The 22500-nt window shown below is 41.7% G+C and overlaps 8 protein-coding genes across 13 annotated transcripts in view; 3 read left to right on the top strand and 5 right to left on the bottom strand.

Annotated features, from left to right (window-relative positions):
• LOC134194297 (PRELI domain-containing protein 1, mitochondrial-like) overlaps window positions 1-548 on the bottom strand; it is a 3352-nt gene extending 2804 nt beyond the window's left edge. The window contains exons 1-3 of the mRNA XM_062663224.1: window positions 454-548; window positions 235-324; window positions 79-154 (exon numbers count right to left, since the gene is read on the bottom strand). Of these exons, the coding sequence (XP_062519208.1) occupies window positions 79-154; window positions 235-324; window positions 454-497 (210 nt within the window). The 5' untranslated portion in view covers window positions 498-548. The remainder of the gene's footprint in view (window positions 1-78; window positions 155-234; window positions 325-453) is intronic.
• A 1684-nt stretch (window positions 549-2232) lies between these two features.
• On the top strand, window positions 2233-3419 carry LOC134194130 (DNA-binding protein HEXBP-like). The gene is made up of 2 exons (XM_062663038.1): window positions 2233-2699; window positions 2903-3419. Exons 1-2 carry the CDS (start codon window positions 2243-2245, stop codon window positions 3160-3162), a joined length of 717 nt encoding a protein of 238 aa, XP_062519022.1. The 5' UTR covers window positions 2233-2242; the 3' UTR covers window positions 3163-3419.
• Window positions 3420-3486: 67 nt separating this feature from the next.
• LOC134194248 (uncharacterized) lies at window positions 3487-4284 on the top strand. Its single transcript, XM_062663174.1, has one exon. The coding sequence runs from the start codon at window positions 3581-3583 to the stop codon at window positions 4217-4219; it is 639 nt and encodes a 212-aa protein (XP_062519158.1). The 5' UTR covers window positions 3487-3580; the 3' UTR covers window positions 4220-4284.
• A 551-nt stretch (window positions 4285-4835) lies between these two features.
• On the top strand, window positions 4836-5747 carry LOC134194247 (uncharacterized). Its single transcript, XM_062663173.1, has one exon. It carries the CDS (start codon window positions 4899-4901, stop codon window positions 5550-5552), a length of 654 nt encoding a protein of 217 aa, XP_062519157.1. The 5' UTR covers window positions 4836-4898; the 3' UTR covers window positions 5553-5747.
• A 137-nt stretch (window positions 5748-5884) lies between these two features.
• LOC134194246 (exosome complex component RRP45-like) lies at window positions 5885-7329 on the bottom strand. The gene has a single exon (XM_062663172.1). The coding sequence runs from the start codon at window positions 7321-7323 to the stop codon at window positions 5989-5991; it is 1335 nt and encodes a 444-aa protein (XP_062519156.1). The 5' UTR covers window positions 7324-7329; the 3' UTR covers window positions 5885-5988.
• A 144-nt stretch (window positions 7330-7473) lies between these two features.
• Window positions 7474-9586, bottom strand: LOC134194245 (NAD-dependent protein deacetylase sirtuin-1-like). The gene has a single exon (XM_062663171.1). The coding sequence runs from the start codon at window positions 9581-9583 to the stop codon at window positions 7763-7765; it is 1821 nt and encodes a 606-aa protein (XP_062519155.1). The 5' UTR covers window positions 9584-9586; the 3' UTR covers window positions 7474-7762.
• A 222-nt stretch (window positions 9587-9808) lies between these two features.
• On the bottom strand, window positions 9809-20705 carry LOC134194244 (uncharacterized). 5 transcript variants are annotated; one of them, XM_062663166.1, is made up of 20 exons: window positions 20626-20705; window positions 19748-19859; window positions 19637-19687; window positions 19161-19289; window positions 16701-16766; window positions 16557-16639; window positions 16171-16235; window positions 16061-16112; window positions 15959-15996; window positions 15404-15559; window positions 14462-14839; window positions 12802-14226; window positions 12569-12695; window positions 12297-12506; window positions 12120-12221; window positions 11755-11872; window positions 11500-11693; window positions 11102-11168; window positions 10979-11045; window positions 9809-10143 (listed from the first exon to the last, which is right to left on the bottom strand). In XM_062663166.1, exons 2-20 carry the CDS (start codon window positions 19802-19804, stop codon window positions 10091-10093), a joined length of 3438 nt encoding a protein of 1145 aa, XP_062519150.1. In that variant the 5' UTR covers window positions 19805-19859; window positions 20626-20705; the 3' UTR covers window positions 9809-10090. The 5 variants fall into 5 exon arrangements, with proteins under 5 accessions (XP_062519150.1, XP_062519152.1, XP_062519149.1 ...); XM_062663168.1 differs by having other exon boundaries at window positions 19748-19856; window positions 20626-20699; XM_062663165.1 differs by lacking the exon at window positions 20626-20705 and adding an exon at window positions 20386-20459.
• A 172-nt stretch (window positions 20706-20877) lies between these two features.
• LOC134194024 (hyccin-like) overlaps window positions 20878-22500 on the bottom strand; it is a 5413-nt gene continuing 3790 nt past the window's right edge. The window contains exons 8-9 of one of the 2 annotated variants that reach the window (XM_062662918.1): window positions 21646-21805; window positions 20878-21366 (exon numbers count right to left, since the gene is read on the bottom strand). In XM_062662918.1, the coding sequence (XP_062518902.1) occupies window positions 21029-21366; window positions 21646-21805 (498 nt within the window). In that variant the 3' untranslated portion in view covers window positions 20878-21028. The remainder of the gene's footprint in view (window positions 21367-21645; window positions 21806-22500) is intronic. The other variant, XM_062662919.1, reaches the window with a different exon arrangement.

Here is a 22500-nt window from a genome sequence, read left to right as displayed (position 1 = left end):
TGTCGATCTGTCTGTCTGTCTGTCTCTCCGTCTGTCAGGTTGTCTGTCTGTCAATTGCTCACCAGACATTCAACTCACTCTTTCTCCAAATTTTGGCAATCTATTTGATTTAAACAGCAAACGCTTCGTTCTGAGCTTTTCTCCCTCCAGTTCTCTGCCATACAAATAAATAAATATATAATACCTGTTACAGTGTAAAACTCACCACCCATAAAGTCACGTGACAACACTAACCTACTGATCACATCTTCAGAATGAACATGCTTGCTCATAGGGTTAGGATAACGCTTCCAGAATGCGACAGCTAACGTTTCCCATCGACATCTATACACAGAGAGGATCAAATGAACATGGAATGCCAAGACTACACCCACGTGGTGTAACACGTGATGATCAGGTAAGTAAAGTAAAGCGCAATAAGTCAAGAAAATAAACAGACATGTAGGTTCTTACTTGAAAGTATGTAGACTAGAATTGTACTTTCCTGTAAAAGGCATAGTAGACAACAATTGACATACGGAGCATGCGTAAAAGGTAAAACCTCGGAAACCCACTGCGCAGCGCATTAAATAGTAGGCGGGGATGGTCTGGCCACGCAAAATTGAAAATAGTTGTTCAGTTGGATTGCGCTGGTGTTAACTTAACTAGAAGGTTAGTCAAAGTGTCTAGCCTCCTTCTCACGCTCTTCACGGTAATTGAAAGCTACGAGTCAAAGAAACGGGACTTTGAAGAAGTCACGTGACTTGCGAGGAGCGGTATACTAACGGGGTTCTATTTGTCCCAAATCTCTGTGGCTGGCTGACTATGTACGCCAAAAAATGACCATATATGGGTGTCACGCTTCAGGAATGTGTGGTATGCAAGCGAGTGACCAATCACGACGCATTATTCTTCTTTGTGTCGCACGCGGTAAGGGATAATGGTCCGGGCAGCCAATCACTACGCGCTGTTCGACATGAGAGAACATCTAGCTAGAAAGACGTCAATTTTTGATCAGAAACAACAGAAACGTTGTATTTCAAGTAGAGCTACCTGAAAATCTACGAGCATCTAATCTTGCTGCCGTAGTATGCACAAACGTGAAGAGTAGTGCGCACGTTATGTACGGGACTTCCTTGCTAACGCGCGTTGCCACTACTGATACCGTAGCTAACTAATGTACGTAAAGCGATACACAAAGACATACAGAATTTATAACTATAGCTTTGGAAAAATTAGAACCGGCTTCTATCCTGTCTACGGTCGTTAGAAAGAGCAGTCGGCAGCCGCGGTGTTTGGCTACACTCTGCATACCTACACGAGACTGGTTGGGGGAAAGCTAGATTTGCTCCACTCCTTATCGAAGCTACTCCCAATGAGTATTGCTTCGTAGCTTTCGTTTGAAGCGACGCTCGACGGAGGTTCACGCATTACTAGTGAGTAACGCATTGTGCTCTAGCTAGCTATAGCTGTACACCTGCCCACTAGCGCGTGCCGTTTCTTGCCAAAATATATATGAGAAAAATACTCATAGCTACCTAACCTTTTGCACAACCCTTTTAACATTTCGGAGATTTGCGTTAACGCAACATTTCAGAGACGCGCGCTAACGTACGTTTGCAGTAAAAAGCAATGGTTGCATGCGCTGATGGAAGTGACAAGAACTGCAACGCGAAGTTACAGTTGAGTCCAGTTCTTACGACAGGGCCCCTTCGGTGTGTGGTAAAAACATGTACAGCTGTTCATACTTGGTCTGTCGCACATGAACACAACTAAAAGGTTAGAGAGGCGAGCGGTATTGGCGCCGGATCTGTTTCGCCGTTCACAACGCTTCACCGACTGCTGTCGATGTCACGTGATGTTACACGTGATGGCGAGAAAACCCTCTTCAGCGTCACGCTAGAAAAGCGTTGTCCGCTTGGTAAGTATGAGTAAGTTGTGCATGAGTGTTTCAGCTACTGAACCAAACAGCACGCTTTGCAAACTGCGATCTACTGTAGATATTCGAGAAGTTGGAGTCCCGATCGAAAAAGTTACAAACGCGTCCAATAGAATTTATCATTTAATCAGTTAAAGCGCGCGTAGAGCGCAAGCAGGAACAGGAAGTCTGTAGAAAAAAACACGTCTGGTTCGTCCCCAGACTCACGTGAGCCTGGCAGTGTCCGGTTCCCGTATAACACTTTCAGCCTCCCGGGAGGCTGAAAAGTGTTATACGGGAACCGGGCACTGCCAGGCTCACGTGAGTCTGGGGACGCGGCTAGACATGGAGCCCGACAGGCCTAAGTATGTGGTGTACGTGTTACCACTAGAACAATCCAGATTCTATGTTGGCCAAACAAAAAAACGCAACTTTGAGACAAGAATGCAACAACATCGAGATGGGCGAGGAGCTGCATTTACCAGTCGCTTCAGACCCATCATTGGTCAAGCCTGGATCGATTCGCATCACTCTGATGAGCAAACAGCGTGTTTCACAGAGATGACAACAACATTACAGCTAATGGAAAAGTATGGCATTCGTTTTGTGCGAGGAGCACAGTGGTGTGCAGTGGAGATCGATGCTGCTACAAAAGCTGAAATTCAGAAACAACTTGACCAAATCAATAATCGATGCTTTGTGTGCCACCAACCAGGCCATGCTGCCACTAGATGTCCAAACGCAGCAGCAACAGCAGCAGCAGTACCAGCACCAGTACCAGTACCGGCAGCAACAGCAGGAGGTCATATAAATTATTTATGACACATAGAAATGTCACCTAGAATGACATGCCATTTTTATGTGACATACTAATGTGTCATTCTAAATAATTGTCATTTCTAAGTGTCATTTCTAGGTCTATGTGCCATTTCTACGTGCCATTTCTGTGTGCCATTTAATTAGGCAACAAACTGCTCAACATTGCTTTCTGTTGTAATCCTCCAGGTCACATGGTCCGAGACTATTGTGCAATGACTGATGCTCCAGGACAGCGACTGCAAGATGATTGCTGCTTTCGTTGTGGCCGTCCTGGTCACATGGTTCGTAACTGCTATGCAACGACTGATGTTGAAGGACGGCAACTGCTAGATGACAACTCTGATTCCTCTGATTCTGATGATGATTACTGCTTTCGTTGTGGCCGTCCAGGCCACTGGGCTAATGAATGTTATGCAAGAACAGACGTGTCTGGTTGCCCGCTTTAAACAACAGCAGGATCACATGTGAAATCTCCCAGATGTGACTGTTATTTGGTGCTTTTGACTTCTTTAACTTCATGTGTTTTACATGATTATCACAAGTAGTGAGAGTTACGTAGCCCAACCGCTCCCCTTGTTGTACGCCAAAGGTCTGGCCACACGAGACTAGTCTAAACCTTAGAGTAAACGCAAATTATAATGTGCTATCTTAATTTTTAATTAATAGATTTTGGTTAATTAATTGAGTTAATTAATCCAGTTTTAGTAGCTAACGCTTTCTTGGGAGCCCAAAGAAGCGTAGACATTAGTGCGCGCGTTAGCAGAAAAGGGCGGAGTTCGCACGGAAAACTAGGTGACGTCAAGCAGGAAGTCGGATTTTCTAGAGTTTGTGGGATAGAATTACCACTTGAACCAGTAGTTGGACATGGAGCCTGACGTGTATGTGGTGTATGTGTTACCACTACAACAATCCAAATTTTATGTTGGCAAAACAAAGGAATGCAATTTTGAGGCAAGAATGCAACAACATCAAGATGGACAGGGCCATGGAGGAGCTGCTTTCACTAGTCGCTTCAAGCCGATACGTCAGCCCGAGATCAAGTCTCGTCACCCCTATGAGCAATCAGCTTCTGCTACAGAGCTGCAAACAACATTAGAGCTAATGCGACAGAAGGGAATTGATTCTGTGCGAGGAGCACAGTGGTCTAGAGTAGAAATGACTTCTGCCATGAAAGCTGACATTCAGTCCCAGATTGATCACACGTATGATCAATGCTACAAGTGCCACCAGACTGGCCATTCTGCAGCCCAATGTCTTGTTGCAGCAGCTCTACCACCAGCAGCTGCACCACGTGCACCAGCAACAAGTGCTATGCAACAATGTGCTCCACGTTGCTTTCGTTGTCATCGTTCTAGTCATGTGATGCGTGATTGCTTTGCAAGTACTGATGCAGAAGGACGGCGACTACAAGGTGTTCATCACTGTTGCTTTCGTTGTGGCCATACGAGTCACTATGCCAACGACTGTTTTGCCAAAAGAGATATGTTTGGTAACCAACTCTAGACAGCATCATAATTGATGTGAATTGTAACAGCAGCAGTCACTGATTTCAATCATTTGATTTTTTGTATATCTTGTATGTGCATACAGTGCAAGTAGTCTACTGCAGTAGCATGTTGTAATAACATTGGCATGCTGACTTATGCATTACTTTCATGTGGTGCATCTGTAACATGCAACAGGAAAAGCACAATGCATGTACACCCACACCCATAAACACCAGGCATAGGCACAATACTTGCCCACTTCGTACTTCCAGTCAATAAGTAGAAGGTACAAAGAAAAGCAACATTAATTAATTAATTAAAATTTTACACCATATAAAAAGTGATTAGACATAGAAAGCTAAATCCAATGTTTACTAATTCTATAAATATGTTTGCCTATCTTCTTTTTCAAAGTAAAAGTTAATTGTTGGACTAGACTGGTTGTAGCATTTATCCATACATCTCATCTGAAATAAGCTAGTCAGACTATATATTCACAAACCCTTCTAACGCACGCGTTATAATAAGCAAGAAAGGGCGGAGTAAACGAAAACCGCCACGTAACCTCGCGTAGCCAGAATGCTTTACTCAGGTCATACTTCCGCCTGAAAGTATATGACGTCACGTGGCGGGTAAGGGTCTGGCGGCGAGAAAGAGTCTGGTCACGCGAGACTAAACTGACTGAAAGTCTTGGTATGGATTTTGTGCGAGGAGCACAGTGGTGTGCAGTGGAGATCAATGCTGCTACAAAAGCTGAGATTCAGAGACATCTTGACCGAATCAATAATCGATGCTTTGTGTGCCACCAGCCAGGCCATGCTGCTATTGTATGTCCAAATGCAGCAGCAGCACCAGCAGCAGCACCAGCAGCAGCACCAGCAGAGGTAGAAGCAGGAGAAGTAGAAGCAGCAGCAGCAGAAGTAGAAGCAGCGGCAGATGTAGCAGCAGCAGTGGCAGAAGTAGAAGCAGCAGCAGCAAAAGCAGAAGCAGCAGCAGCAAAAGTAGAAGCAGCAGCAGAGGCAGCAGCAGCGAAAGCAGAAGCTGCAGCAGCTGAAGTAGAAGCAGCAGCGGCAAAGGTACAAGCAGCAGTAGCAGTAGCAACAGGAGGTCATATTCAACGACATGCTCTGCATTACTTTCGTTGTGGCCGTCCTGGTCACATGGTCCATAACTGCTATGCAATGACTGATGCTCAAGGACAGCAACTGCAAGATGACGACTCTGATTATTCTGATTCTGATGATGATGATGACGACGATGACGATGATTCCTGCTATCGTTGTGGTCGCTTAGGACACTGGGCTTATGAATGTTATGCAAGAAAACACGTGTCTGGTTACCCCCTTTAAACAACAGCAGGAATCACATGCGAAATCTCCATGTAACTGTTAGTGCTTTGACAGCTGATTTACTATAATTATTACAAGCTAGAGAGATTTCTTGTCGCATGCTATTACATGACTGCCTGCTAGATGATACACACTTCAGTTACTTTAACTTTATACGTATACCAGCTGATTAGCCCGTTCTTTCCTCTGGCAAATAGAAATTAAGTGGAACACACTGCCATATATTGGGCAGAGAAAACACAAAATCCCGGATAACTTGTTCTCCTTGGGTGTGACCAAAATGGCTGCACTCATAGAGCACTTTCCTTTACGTATACAGTAGATGCAGACAGTACAGAGTATAGTGACATTTATTAAAAATACGCACCAAATAATAAGTGACCAGACAGAGAAAGCCGAATATAACGTTTACTGATTCTATAAATTTGTGTGCCCCTTACTTTTTGCTCGTCAGATTTCCTGCCTTTTGTTTATGTCGTTTCGCTTTCTTTGCTTGTCTATCTTTCTTCTTTTTCAAAGCAAAAGTCAAGTCAATTGTTCCGTCTGTCTTCTCGTTAACCACAGCTTTCCTACCACTAATATCTTCACCAGTCAACATGACAACATCCTCCTCCTCACTTACACTCTCATGATGAGCATCAACAGTGGAGATCACCTTCTTCGCATTTTCTTTCTTTGCTATTCTTTCGGTAATCTCCTTTTCCTCAGTTTCATAACAGACATCACCATCACCGTCGTCTTCAATGTCCCACTGGCTTTCTCCTCCTTGTCCTATTGCTGCCGTTCCATTTCCCAACACAATCACTCGTTTCTCATCACATCCATTATCCGTTATTACACCTGGTCGTACCACAACTGATTCATCAACGGTATCAATACTAACTGGATCAATTTTAGACTTTGTAATAAGCTCGACGTCATCCGTTTCCATACAAACTGTCTCTCCTCTCCTCACTCGCTCATCTCTTAACAGAGCTGCTTCCATCACGTCCATTATCTCCCTAACCTTCACACTAGCAATACTCGTACATCGAAGTATCTGATCTGGTAAAAGTGCCACGCCCCCACCCAACTGCATACAACACAGCTCCCGATGCTTGTTCATTGCCACTACAACATGACCATCCATAACCGCCTCTTCCTTGTATCCTGGATCGCACAACAGATAGGCACCATTATCGAAAAACGCAAACAACACACAAATCGGTTTGTGATGCACACTGAGCGGCACAGGATTCCTCTCATCCGGGGAATGTATTGTAACATCTTCACCCGACACAGACACGTCAGGCCGCCGAAAATGAACCAACGCAATTATGGCTGCAATAGAGGCACAGCCGATTAGATCTCCACAATCATCGAGTGCGTGGATGTCGACTCTAATCGTCCAGACTAGTTTTCCTGCTACTATACAAAGAGACTCCGTGTCGACAGCTCGTGACTCCCTCAGAACACGTTCCAATAGCCGGTTGATTTCAACTGTTTGTTCGGAGAGCCGTCCTGGTTCGAATGATGGACTGGCCATTGGAGACAACTCGACGTTCACAAACAATTGTCCTTCTGATGGTCTGTTGGGTTGTGGCTTCGCGGTTTGGCAAGAAACTTGCGCCAACACTCGGGTCGACCCCAAGTGCACCTCGACGTGGCCCCTCTCTACGCCAAACTGTACTTTGATGTCTCTGTAGTCGTACGTTTTACGGCCGTCTAATCTCTGACCCTCTCTAATGGCTCTGAGAATGAATTCTCTCTCGCATCGACTGAAGACCTTCATATTGGAATGTTCCCGGATGTTAGCATCAAATCCCGGATAACACACAAAATTAATTTAATCTGTTAGTGCTAAATCCCAAAGCAAAAGCAATAGCGATTAGCGCTAATGGTATGCTACGCATCAGTCGGTAACATTAATAGTTAAATAAAATTTAAATAATTAAATACCCGGATGTTATCTATAAACATCCCGTATAATCAGATTTTATTGATATGAGATGTTGACTACTCCAGTACAACACAAAGAAAAACTAACCAGAATTACCCAAGCCATCCTCTACAACTTGTAATAAATAGCAAACAAACAAAAGGTAAACGTGTCAAATAATTATTAATTAACGTCACCAAATACAATACAATACATAATCGTGATAATCGTGATAATCGAAGCTGCACGGCCTTGTACAATCTGCAACATGTAAAACCACTCAGCAACTAATTCAATCCTCTGACAGTCCCTGAACATCTTCAAGTGCACAACTCTCTCTGTTCTCACTCTCAACTTCATCTCCAGAATCATCACTGTCGTCATCACTGCTTGTCTCGTCATGAGAGATTGATGTTAAATCAGCTCCACGAAATAAATAGCAACTAGGAGAAACGTAAACGTACGGTTCTCCTCTTGTCATCGCATCCGCTAACAAATCTTCAAACGATGCAATCGGTTTTGAACCACAAGTGTTGTTCTTGTCTGTTGTCTGGCCATTCGTGATAGCTGCATGTGTGTCCACGTTGGTGTTCTCGTCTTTGTTTGTTTCACTTGGACTTCGTATGCCAGAAGACCTCTCTCCTGACTGCTCGTTCTCCGCAACAGAATCCACACCATTTCTACATATATCACTCTCATCTGATTGACATCTATCTGCGTCCGGCCTCACTCCACCTTTCTTTAATGTCTCACCAATTGCATGTGTTACCAATGGTTTTTTACTTACTAAACTGTCCTTGGCATCTACATTATCCGCATACATATCACATGTCTGACTGCCTGTTCTTAGTTCTTCCATGCATTGTGTTTTGTCAGTTACTTTACATTTGTCTACTATATGTTTCCAACCATCACCAAGACGGGAAAGCAAATGCTCCACAATGTCGTCACAATTTCCAAGTAGCTCAACATCGAAGTTTAGATGTGGTAGCGGCTCTCTGTTGATTAGTAATTGAGGAACTTTAGCAGGCAGCATGTTTGGAATCATCGCAACAGGTTGAACCTTCATTGACGACCCGATGACAATGAGGAGATCAACAACATCTTTGTCACTCTTCAACGTGTCATAAAAGGCATCAGGTAATCCTTCACCAAAGAACACAATGTCAGGCTTCATGACTGCAAACGCATCCGAGCTATCGGCTGAGCAACGAGGACACTTAGGCACAACTTGATTCATTATGTCTAATCGAATGGCTTCACAATCGACTTGATATTTACAATTAGTACAAGATGCTGTGGCAAACGAGCCATGGCACTGAACAACACGAGTGAGACCGGCTTCCTGTTCTAGAGTGTCAATATTCTGAGTGTACGTCCGAAGCAATTGGTCACGTGACTCTAGCAATGCAATAAATCTGTGAGTCAACGAAGGCTGGAACTGACCCGGATAGATTTCTTTCGCAAACTTAAAAAACGGCAGCGGATTCTTCCGAAAAAAATTGATATCAAACATCACTTGTGAATTTGGCAAATCAGGAAAATCAACAGCCAGACGAGCGTAAATTCCATGTTGAGATCGAAAATCTGGAATCCCACATGAAACCGAAACTCCTGCACCAGTGATCACCATTATTTTAGAGCAAGTTTGTAACAGATTTATAACGTCATCAATTGTGTTAATATCCGGGAGTTTGTTTCGCGACGGTTTACTTAGAATCTGAACCACCAGCTTCCACAGAGTAAAGTCGTCAATATCGGGTGGAATGTACACACTAGTTGGTATCAAACGTGACAGAACGTCTCTGGGATTAGCACCAGACATCACCTGCCTTTGCACCCAACCTAACGGACCAGGAGCATCCGGAGAGTCTGTATCCGGGGAGTCTGTATCCGGGGAGTCGGCTTCCGGCAATTCAGCATCCGGGTCTTGGTCGATGACATCATCGATGACATCATCGCGCTCACGCAGCACCGCAACGTCTGTTCTATCCTTTGCCGTTTCTAATCGTCGACGTTTCGATGTTTGACCGTTGTCTGTTTCAGTAGAGCTGCTAATCGTGCCCAACTGTAGAGCAGAAGACTCCATAGGACTTCGACTGTTAGCCGCCATTTTGATGAGTCAGCACTGAGCATGCGTACTCTATAAACCTCCCGGCTGTGCCTACCTTCTTGTTTTTCTTCTATTGAAAACTGCTAACGCATGTACTTAGACACCAACTAAAACATTCTGTTTTACCGTTTTACGCGCGTCGACGCACATTTTTGCACAAAACGCTACGTTTTCAAATAGCGCCCAGCGTACACTAAGTGCTAGTAATGTATCCACACACTGCAATCATTATTCAACATTAAAATTAACTTTTGATTGTCAACATTCCAGATGCTGAGTATCACAAACTCTTACACTGTTTAAAAATTCTACCAGTAACTTAAAAATGCATCCAGCGTTATTGATATCAACAGCAGTCATATCATCAAAGTCAGTACATATATATATATATATAAGTCCAAAGCACATATTGAAAGCATATAAATCGGTTACTACAATTTACAAATAATTAATTGCCTAATTAGCACTACATATATGATCAAAACCTGGAATGCAATGTATCTCATGTCATTGCCCTTCGACATCTTCAGACTCACTCTCGTCTTCGTCGGAATCAACGTCTACAAGAAAACACAGAATTTTACTCGTGTGTGTGTGTGTGTGTGTGTGTGTGTGTGTGTGTGTGTGTGTGTGTGTGTGTGTGTATGTGAGTGTGTGTGTGTGTGTGTGTGTGTGTGTGTGTGTGTGTGTGTGTGTGTGTGTGTGTGTGTGTGTGTGTGTGTGTGTAAGACAAAAATGGGGAGATCCTGACACTATAAACATCAAACTTATAAGACAACGTATGCAATGGTTAGGGCATTTGGCTCAAATGCCCAACCATTGAATTCCCAAGATGTGCTTCTTTGGGTGGTTATCAGAAAACGTCCACAAGGTGGCCCTAAGAAATGCTGGAAAGACATAACTAGGAAAGACCTACATGATCTGAAGATTCCAGAAAGCTGTTGGTATAACTTAGCAAATAAATCGAGATCTGCCTGGAGAGACCATTACCATGCCTGTCTGGAGTCTAGTCAAGTGTCATCTGGCAAAATGGATTTACAAACCGTTGTCTGCCCTGAATGCCACAGAGGTTTCAGACACATTAGTGACTTGAAGAAACACAAATGCATTGCTGAAAGAGAAAAACCTATACATGAGCAAAAAGGAGCCATTGAATGTCAGACATGTAAGAAGTACTTTCAGAGCAAAGGAGGCTATGTAATACACAAATGCAACAATATTCATGGGAAAACTTTCTTATGACTTTGTCTTTGTCCCCACTGAAGGGGTAGCGTGTCCGTTTAGACGGAAGCAACAGAAGAGGAGGAGGAGGAGGAGGAGGAGGAGGTGTGTGTGTGTGTGTGTGTGTGTGTGTGTGTGTGTGTGTGTGTGTGTGTGTGTGAAAAATTGTCTCACTGCCAGTCAAGATCGCTTCTCGTTGAAATAATACCCACAGCTCTTTCTGCTTCTGCTTCAGTTTCTTCTATAGGTAAACACGCAATTATCATCAATATCAATTATTACATACAGCCAACACACTTTCAAGCCATTTAGTTGTTGTTGCAACCGACTACGTTTCACACCGTCAATAAACATGACAGCAACCCTGCAAGACAGACAATGTTGACAACACAGTTTCACTGAGTGACACGTCTGCTTCCTTTATATCATCGCACAGCAGTTATCAGAGCATCAATCGTCTGTAACCTTGTCTGTCATGTCTATCTACCTCGTGCTTGTCTAGTCATCTGCTGCTTTGATTTGCCCACCTGCTTCCCTGCCCATCCACCCATCTGCCCATCCACCCATCTGCCCATCCACCCACCTGCCCATCCACCCATCCGCCCGCCTGTTAGTCCAACTCTCCACTGACTGTCCACCTACACTGTTGCCCACTTCCCCACCAGCTGGTTTGGTATTCTCTACGTTCCTCTCACCGTATTGGTCCACTGGCAGCCTTCAGCTTTCCAACAACTTCACTGTGATCCAAATTCTCTATGCTTTCTCCATTGACTTCTAAGAAGGCGTCCCCTACTTTCAAGCCATTCAAATATGCTGGCATGTCTTCATCAACACCAACAACAAACGTCTGCCTTTTCTGTTCGCCAGAAGCTGAAAGCCACCTGTATGTCTAGTGATAAAAAAATCATGCTATTATTTGCCTGCAGAGAGATGGAAACACAAAAACACACTTCAAGTTTGAACCCATAACTTCCATCACTTTCTTCTAATAACACAGTCCGTCTTGAGTTCATTGGAGGATTTACAACAGGAGGAGGAGACGCAACATCTGGAGTTGGTGATCTGCTGCTGAAAATACACATACACTCACAATTATGTAACCACACAGATTTGATGCATGACTGCAGCTGACTCACAGTAAATAAAACAACAAACAAACACAACAGATGACAATCAGGCTACACACACGCACGTGCGCACGCATGCACACACACACACACACACACACACACACACACACACACACACACACAACAAATACATACATGGACAAACAGACAAACAGACAAATTTATGGTAAAAACCTGACACAAACCTTGATGATGTCCATTCACGTGGAAGAGTTTGTGCACGTGGTTTTGTCAGATTTGCCTTGTCCTTTCTATCTTTCATTTTCGATGTTAAACTGCCAAAGAAGCTGCACACACAACATCCACTTCACTTTACTTGACCCATCAAATGCTCAAGTTGTGTCACAGTGAGTTATTGGTACCTTCTCAATTTCTTTGTTGGTGTTGATGAACCATCACTCGATAAAGGGGTTAATGGTTCATCTCTGGTTGCATCATCCACCATAGCATCATCTGCACTAGTGTCTGTTGTTTGTCTCTGAAGAGAAGCCATTATTGCTTCCCTCTTCTCCTGAATGCTTTGCATAACAGGAAAGTTCATCACCCTTTCCTTGTCAATGCGTGTCATTGTGCTGTAAATGATAAGCAGTAAATAGACAAGAAAATTGGCAAATGTAACTGATTGATTTCTTACTGCACAGCTCTTGGACGAGCAGTCCTTCTGTCTGCTTGGTTCTTAAAAATTCCAAATTGATCAACAAGTGGCTTCTCTCGTGACTGCATCATATGTGTGTTAGATGAATGATCATCAGAAACTTCATCTAACAAAAATGGATGCCAATTAACACCATTAAACCATGGGCTATTAGTAAGTTACTAAATTGGATGAATGCATATCATAAGAGGTAAGATAACTGTGTTGCCCACCTTCTGAAGATGATGATGATGATGATCCAACAATAAGACTGATTCCTTTTGATCTTATCTTCCGTCGTATTTCAAATCCTCTTCTGTTGATCTCAGATGTGTGTCTTCGAATAAGAAGAGGAGACTTCCTCTCTTCACTCTCAATATCAAGTGTAGAATCTGAATTTTGCCTTCTTAAAGAGTGAGATTTGCTAGAACCTCTTCTGTCACTACGAACTATTGTAGGTGATGCAGAACGACGTGTTGTACCAGGAGACCAAGAGTAGCGAGATGAATCACTGTATTGAGATGACACAGATGACAAAGTTTGAGAACGTCTATCATTTCCAGCATATGAATGACGAGAAATAGCAGGAGACGAAGATCGACTTTCCTTTGTCCCAATCATGGTATCTACATGAGGAGGTAACGTTGATGAACGATCACCTCTCCAACTTATCAATGGTAAAGAAGATGACATATCTGATTTTCTGTTGACTTTTGGTGACCGAGAAAAAAATCTTTTAAGACTTGATGGTGACCTGGAACCAAAAGAACTAGGCAGATGCTGTTTATGTCTGTCAACGCCTAATTTAAGAGATGAAAAGAGCTTCAATCCAGTCTGTTTGCGACCGGATTTTTGTATAAGAGGAGATGTAATGGGAGAAGGAGCTGGTGACAAGTCAGACAATGATTCTGGGTCCTCTGACGGAGGAGGAGAACTCGATTCTGCAGCCTTCTGGAGCTCCCAGAGAAGACTGGTTGGTACACTTCCAATGAGAGGGAACGTCTTCCTTGTAACAGATTGGTAGATTGTATATGTAGCTGTGTATCCTCTCCTGTCATCTTGCTCAACAGGTTGAACACTTTTCTCTGCTACGGACTGCTCAATTGACAACTGGCTTTCCTCTGACACCACTTCTGTCGTTTCAGTTACTATCGCTGGCTCTTCCTTCTTCTTTTCTTTTACTGTAAAAAGTCCTTGCATTGCAAGCACTTGGACATCACTGCGTACATTGCCTATTTTATCAGAACCAGATGAACCAGATGCATTCATACTCAGCCTATCATATGGACTACTAGCTAAACCAGATCCACATGTACTGTCATTCTGTGCCAACGTGACGTCAAGACCAGAAAACATTTTACCGATGTCAACAGCACTCAGTCTCTTTGAACTGAGAGTAGTTTTCCTGATCAACTCTTCGTCAGTTAACGACACCTGTGGCGTGAGTGTAGCTTTACGATTATCACATTCTTGCTGTTCTGGTGACATGCTATCCATCACTTTACTGTCTGCGTTTGTGTCCAGTTTCATGTTAGTAGTGAGAGCTTCATCAAACACAGAATCCATACCATCACTTGCATTAGCAATAATTACCGAAGGTGTTGCTGTTGTCTCATTTAACAAATCCTTTGAGCTGTCTACTGACCTACGAGTAATTTCTGGAAAAAAAGCAAGTAAGTAAAGCAGCTTACATAACAAGAGAAAGATAAAACTACACAACAAATTAAAACATGTAATATATCACTTACACTGTTACATAACTACTCACAAAATACAACTCTTCACAATACGCAAACCAACAAGCAAACAAATGCACACACAGGTGTACCATTATTACATACATAAATAACAATAAAATTGATACACTTTGATGTAATCAACGTCACATCTTACCTGACGCCCTTTTCAACACGTCACTTGAAAATGACGGTACGCTGTTTGATTTAGTGAGGCAAAGTGGTTGCTTCTTAAACAGAGGAGCACCAGTGCATATTCCCGGTTCAGAAACTATACTCAGTCTATTAAATTCATTCAACAGCGAATACTCGGCGTTCGGATCATCACTGATTGTAATGGTCAAGCCAGGTTGTCCATCCGAATCACAGTAAACGTCCGCAAATCCTTCTCTTTCAGCTCGGCATCTCCACCGGCCATTAGGTAGTTGACCAAAGATAGTCAACTTGGTTCCGGGCTTTATGAGAGACTGTTGATAACCCGGAATGAGATAATACTTCTTGCTTGCTGTGGCTATGTAGTGAACTCTTGCAAACTCTTAAACAAAACAAATATTTTACTACTAATTAAGGAGTACATTTAATTTGTTGTACTAATAGAACAAATTTGGTGTTGACTAGTGGATGCCAACAGCAACATAGATAATTCAGTTATAAGCTATCAGTGTATAGAAATTATCCAATCACAGAGTAGTATTTGTGTTTGGTCACATGGTAACCCGGAAATGGTCAAACAGCCAATTGTAAACTGCATGCATATGCATGTGTACGCACACGCGCGCGTGTGTGTGTGTGTCAGTGTGTGTGTGTGTGTGTGTGTGTGTGTGTGTGTGTGTGTGTGTGTGTGTTGTGTGTGTGTGTGTGTGTGTGTGTCAGTGTGTGTGTGTGTGTGTGTGTGTGTGTGAGAGTGTGTGTGTGTGTGTGTGTGTGTGTGTGTGTGTGTGTGTGTGTGTGTGTGTGTGTGTGTGTGTGTGTGTGTGACAGAATGTGTCCCAAATGTTAAACAACATTGATTACCTCAGAATAGTGTCACATAATGTAATGCCAGTCTGACTCAATGCACATGTGTAACAGCTATAGGCACGTAATACAGAAACCACACCTTTCGGTCCCATAATGCTACGCTCCTCATCAAGAAAAGCCTTTTCTTCCTCTTCCAATTGCTTCAAAACTTCTTCCCGTTGACGAAGCTGTTGATACAGACACTGAAGCCGAGGATCATTCACAGCGTCAAAATCAACTGCATCATGAGCATCATCTATAGAAACAAAATAATTTGACAGACCAGACATCACGTGTTACCAAATCTTAATTAATTGATATCAATATTTATCTGTTCAACCCCTCACTACTGATAGTATCTCGACATTTTCCAAGTCATCAAGACCACGAGAAGCAGCAGTAAAAGCAATATCCGAATGTTTCTTAATCATACAATCACATCAGCATCATCAGCAAGGAAGTCAAACAGCACACTGGCCAATCAATTTCCTCCACAATAACACAACACTAACAGTCTGTTATTTCGTAGTGGCAAACAGACAAGAGACAGACAACTACAACATGCTGCAGAGACGTTGACCAATACAAGCAACCAATCGATGTACACAATAGAAATAAAGCTAAACAGTAATTCTAATCACTGAACACAACTTGCCTTCGTAAAAAGACACTTGAGACGCCTTCTTTCCAGTGCTACATATATACACGTACACATCAAATGATTCCTTCCATCACAAAAGTAGACAGAACAACTTACATTCGTCTTCGTCGATTTTCAAGCTCCAGTTGTTTCAAGATTATTGCCGTCACTATACAAAAGAATTGGATTTACTATGTTGATTGTGTGGCGTTAAGAGGCAGTCGCACCGTCCTCAATTGCTCCATCTGATTCAATGCCTGCAGCTTCACTGACATCGTTAAGAACAGCAACCCTACGATACACAAGATGAACATGCTGGTTGGCTTTGTGAGATAATAACTAAATAGATTACTTGTAAACAAGAGGTTGAAAGAACAAACAGAGAGACAGAGACAGACAGCCAGACAGACATACAGACATACACACACACACACACACACACACACACACACACACACACACACACACACACACACACACACACACACACACACACACACACACACACACACATACAGAGACAGACAGACAGAAAGACAGACAGACAGACAGACAGACAGACAGACAGACAGACAGACAGACAGACAATTACAATATAACGTTTAATGTGTACCATTTCAACATAGAAGATTCAGATGGTGCCTGGAACAACAATACACTTCCATCACCTAAACTGAGTTCAAACACATGATCGCGCTGTTACACAAACACACAAAATAAAGCATCACATCAACACAGAAAAATAAGCAAATGTCACTTCATGAGCATAGTCCAACTTCACAACCAAATTGTTTAGTGTTCTAAATCCAGCCAGTTTCAGCTTCTAAATAGACATAAAAGATAAATACATGTACGTAATATATATATATATATATATATATATATATATATATATATATATATATATATATATATATATATATATATATATATATATAGTTGCTTTAGTTTTCATACTACATTGCTATAAATATAATAAAATGTAATTGCTAACAAACCGCTGTCCCTTTCTGCTCCTGCTTTAGCACATGACTTTCTCTACTTTCGAAAAGCAACTGGTGCTCTTCGCGGTAGCCGGTGCCCTGTGCTTTGCTTTGCACTAGTGTTTTTTTACTTTTAAGATACTTTCATGGTAATTCCTCACAATTGAATGCACCCGGGCAAAGCCGGGCATTGTAGCTAGTAACAAATAAACTAAACAGACAAAGACAAACAGATGCACAAACTAACTAAAATGTTGCTCTTTTCAATACATGAGTGTTGCTGTACCTCTTGCCCACTAAGAATAATTCTACTGCACAAAACTACTGAAGCAACCAAAGACTAATTATGTATAATGAATATATACATGCACAGCTAACAGTGTGTAAGCAAATGATACAAAGAAACAAACAAGAAAAGTCATTGCTATAGTTAATGTTAATAAACAACTGACAGGCACACAAACAGAAATGAACTGAGACAAACAGACAGACATACAAAGATACATATATACATACACAGAACATACATACGTACAGATACACAGACAGACAAACAGACAAACAGACAGACAGACACACATACATACATACATATATACATACAGATACATACATACATACAAATAGACAAACAGACAAACAAACAGACAGACAGACAGACAAACAGACAGACAGATATATAGAGGGGAAAAGATCTGTGTGACAAACTGATTGGTTTTACTGATCTGTAGAGTTTCATGCTTCTACTAAGACAACTGTCATGTAGGACGTCTTGACCATTTAGCTCGATCAATACGACCAAGCAGTTTATCTCATGCAGCTTCAATACACGATGGCTTGACTAAGAAAACTTTCTGCAGTCTGCTATGCTGTAACAGTATAACATCAAGCCAATGGGATCAGGTTGTACTGCCAATCAAATACGGAGGTTTTGGGATGACCTCTTTACAATCAATTATGCACTTTGCCTATGTGTCATCATGGGCTCGATCTATTGTGTGGTTACAGAAACAGTTCCTTGAAACTAATAGTCTAATAGATATACTGACTACATCAGCGTCAGATATGGGCACTGTTGGCTACTCTTTGCAGCAGGCATTGCCATCACAGCAGAAGTTAACAAGTCAGTCAGTCAAGTCAGAAATTCAATCAAGAATAGACACTACTGCTAGTGTCAGAAAAGCAGCTTGTCTCAGATCCCTCCAAAGGAAAGGTTCAGGAGCTTAGCTACAGGCCATACCTAGTTCATGTAACTTCGCACTAGAACCGAAACAATTTCAGTTGTCGGCTTACATGAGGCTGGGTATCAACATGCCAATTGCCAAATGGATCGTCAAATGTGACAGCAGGAAGCCACTTGATGGGGATGGGTACCACCTCATCACATGTAAGTATGACGGAGGGCCTGTCTGGACTCACAACACAATAGTTCAAATATGGTCTGAGTGCCTCAGCTAGCTGCATGTTGTTCACAAGATTGAACCAAAACACCGTTTTCTGGATTGTGACAGCAGACCTGACATATATGTAGTGGATCTTGACTTCAGTAAAGAAGTGGAGTTAGACATCTCTTTGGCACATCCATGGGCACTTGACGCTCTTCCAAAGGCAGCCCTAGAAAATGGGACAGCAGCAACTCAAAGAGAAATGCTGGAAAATTACAAAATACACCAAAAGACACGTCCTTGTGGAACTACATTGAATTTCATTCCTCTGGTGATGGTGCACTTTGGTCGGTGAGGACAAGAGGCCCAAAAATATCTCAACCAGCTCTCATCAACAGCAACATGGACAACTGAGTGCAGACAGGACGAGTTCAAGAACTGCCGGAGGACGCGATTCTTAATTGTGATGCAGCAGTGCAATGCAAGAGTGTTACTGCAGAAGATGAGCAGAGTCCAGTATAGTGGTGACTCAGTTGGTGCCATTAGTAACTCTGTTAGCTTATTGTCAACTGTTTGACTCTTAGTTATACTTAGGGACTTCTTGGGTCCTAGTTCTCTTAGAACTTGCTGATTTTTAGCATAGACTGTAATAATGTCTTGTATAAGAAATATATGTATTGACAGACAGACAAACAGACAGACAGACAGATAGACAGACAGACAGACAGACAGACAGACATACAAACAGACAGACAGACAAATCCTTACATAAACAAACAAATGAACAAACAGCTATCAACACAAGGATGTATAGATGAGCAAACACAGAGACACATATATGCTTCTCACAGCTGTGCTGCTCTCCACAAGGGTTCGAGGCGGCAATTTCTTAGTACTCTGTCCAATGATAGAATCATCCCTAAAAAATCTCAACGTGTTTCCACAAAGCTCTGTCCAGAATGTCTGCCAGCGACTGTTCTATTTTGGCAAAACAACTCACATCAATTGCAACACACACAAACACACACACACACACACACACACACACACACACAGACACAGACACACACACACACACACACACACACACACACACACACACACACACAGACACACACACATACACACACACACACACACACACACACGCACACGCACACACAACACACACACACACACGCACACACACACACAGACACACAGACACACACACAACACACACACAGACACACACACAGACACACACACACACACACACACACACACACACACACAACACACACACACACACACACACACACACACACACACACAATCATCTGCACCTTTGCCCTCTTCCCACCATCTAAACAGTTCTTCTTGTTCAAATATCCCCACTACAAGTCAACACATACCATAGCACAGTTACGATACAAAAGCACAACACCAGCAGTCACTTGTCTCAGTCCATAATCATATTCATCTCCACTGCCATCATCCAGCCTTTCAGCCATCCTACACTACAGTACTCAACCTTACAGAGAGTACAATCACTTGTTCTAGCAGCTGCTACAAAACAAAAATATTACACCTAACTTAATTAATATCAAAAATAATAAAAAATTAAATATTGTTTTAATTAATTGGCAAGGTATTGACAAAAACATGTAGCATTATCCTATACCTTAGCCTCAACAGAGAAGACTATCTAAAATCATTCTTGTATATAAAGCGTCATTTTACTGAAAAAATCTCTTTTATTATTTATAATTAATTAATATTTATTTAATTAACTAGTTAATTTGTAAAAATTAATATTAATTTACAAGTAAAAACTTAATTAATTAGTATAAAAATTATTATCTGTCTGCTATCAGTTAGTCGTTATCAGGGTTGTGTATACAACAAGAGCAGCATGGAATGCACCTACAACAATATGTACATTTGCTACATGCATACCACCATGCATACCACCAATACACTTAAACGTTTTCCTCTACTGACGTGAAGGTCTCCTGTCCTCATTACACTGACAGCGCTAAATTGTTGTCCATATTGTGTTTATCACACACACACACTATGTTGTCACCCTTACACTATACACTCCAGATGTGGCAACATTAGAACCAAAAGTGGGCGTGGCCAGAATGGTTGCGATGTCTCGAAGCTAACGAGCACGTCAGACGTTTGTTTTACCTATCGATCTTGTAGTCCACGCAAAAACTACGTCTCACAACGTTCATTCATTCATATGACACACCAAGTCGAGATTACAACAGAAGATTGGAAAATAAGAGATGCGACGAGGTTTTCAACTGAAGCGTAATAAACTGACCTTTTTAGAGTGGTTCACTTGACGTCCAACGTCGAGATCTCGTCTATACGATGTAACGCCATGGTAGTTCCACACATGCGCATTGCGCATAACCACGATGACCTCGACGACCAGACCATTGTGTGCGATATTTAGTATTTTGTAATTAAAATAATAAATATTGAATCAATGCGTTAATTTTTAAATGTATTGTATTAAAATCAATTATGTTGGTGGCTCACTGCTTAGGCTAAACAAACTTAATCAATAATAATTATTGATTTTTGACAAAACTGATATGCCTGCAACCAAAAAATGTTGGGACTCCAAAGGCACATACTGTGTGACAATAAAATAAATCAATTAATTAAAGATAATTCAAGTCTTTCCCAATGAAACATCCAACTATGAAATGATGAAAGCATCAAACAACCGTCTCATATTCAAGTCCCGTCCATAACGGTTTCCCTAATTTCGTGTCATTCTCGATACTCTGCACTTCCTTGTCCGTCATCTCGACTTCGACATCACCCGGTGACAACGTCTCTACATCATGACTACCACGAGCCACCAATAACTCGACACTCCCAACTGGTTCTTTCACGTTTCCTGATGTTTGAGCAACAGTTTCATTGATATCAACATCTTGAGCTTCGACTCGTTCATTTCTGGTGATTGTCTCTTCGTTGTCATCTAAAACTTGAATTTCTGGCAAAACTGAATCGTCAGTCTTCTCTTCGTTATCGATTTCTTCAACACTAACTAGCAAATGAAACACCTATTAGTACACAACATGATGATACAAGAACGTGATTCTAGTCATTACCAAAATTAATTAATTTAAAATTAATTTAAAATTAATTAAGTAATTACTTAATTTAAAATTTTCTTCAAGGTCAATATATGTATTGTTCACAACGTATGAATATTAGATTGACTGTTAAGAAAGCTACATGTACGTTGTACAACACACAACAAAAATCATTGATATTAATAACTTGCACAGTTGCACACTGTTGAGTCAAATAAAATTAGACTTACAGGCTTCATTTCCATCCGTGTGGTCAATCACATCCAGTTGATATTTCACTGTACTCGTTTTCCGAGACATCACCTGAGATGATGCAAAACTAAACCCAAGGGGTCCAGCCATTGGGTCGCCATCAATTGATTTTAGTCCGTTGAGCATAGCATTAGCAGCCTAAATCCACGATATATAAAATAAATAGCAAACAGACAGACAAACAGGCAAACAGACAGACAAACAGACAGACAAACAGACAGACAACAGAAAGACAAACAAACAGACAGACAGACAGACAAACAAACAAACAGACAAACAAACAGACAAACAAACAGACAAACAAACAAACAGACAAACAAACAAACAAACAAACATACAGACAAACAAACAAACAAACAAACAGACAAACATACAAACAGACAGGCAAACAGACAAACAGACAAACAAACAAACAGACAGGCAAACAGACAGACAAACAAACAGACAGACAAACAGAGACAACAGACAGACAAACAAACAAACAGACTAACAAACAGACAAACAAACAGACATACAAATAGACAGACAAACAGACAGACCAAACAAACAGACATACAAACAGACAGACAAACAAACAGACAAACAGACAGACAAACAGACAAACAAAAAACAAACAGACAAACAGACAGACAACAGAGAAACAGACAAACAAACAGACAAACAAACAAACAGACAAGCAAACAGACAAACATACAAACAGACAGGCAAACAAACAAACAGACAAACAAACAAACAGACAACAGACAGACAAACAGAGACAACAGACAGACAAACAAACAAACAGACAAACTGACAGACAAACAAACAGACAAACAAACAGACAAACAAACAGA

This window comes from Corticium candelabrum, chromosome 18, assembly GCF_963422355.1.
Source record: "Corticium candelabrum chromosome 18, ooCorCand1.1, whole genome shotgun sequence".
Lineage (NCBI taxonomy): Eukaryota > Metazoa > Porifera > Homoscleromorpha > Homosclerophorida > Plakinidae > Corticium > Corticium candelabrum.
The sequence above is the reverse complement of the archived record's forward strand: the minus strand, read 5'-3'. Positions and strand labels throughout refer to the sequence as shown.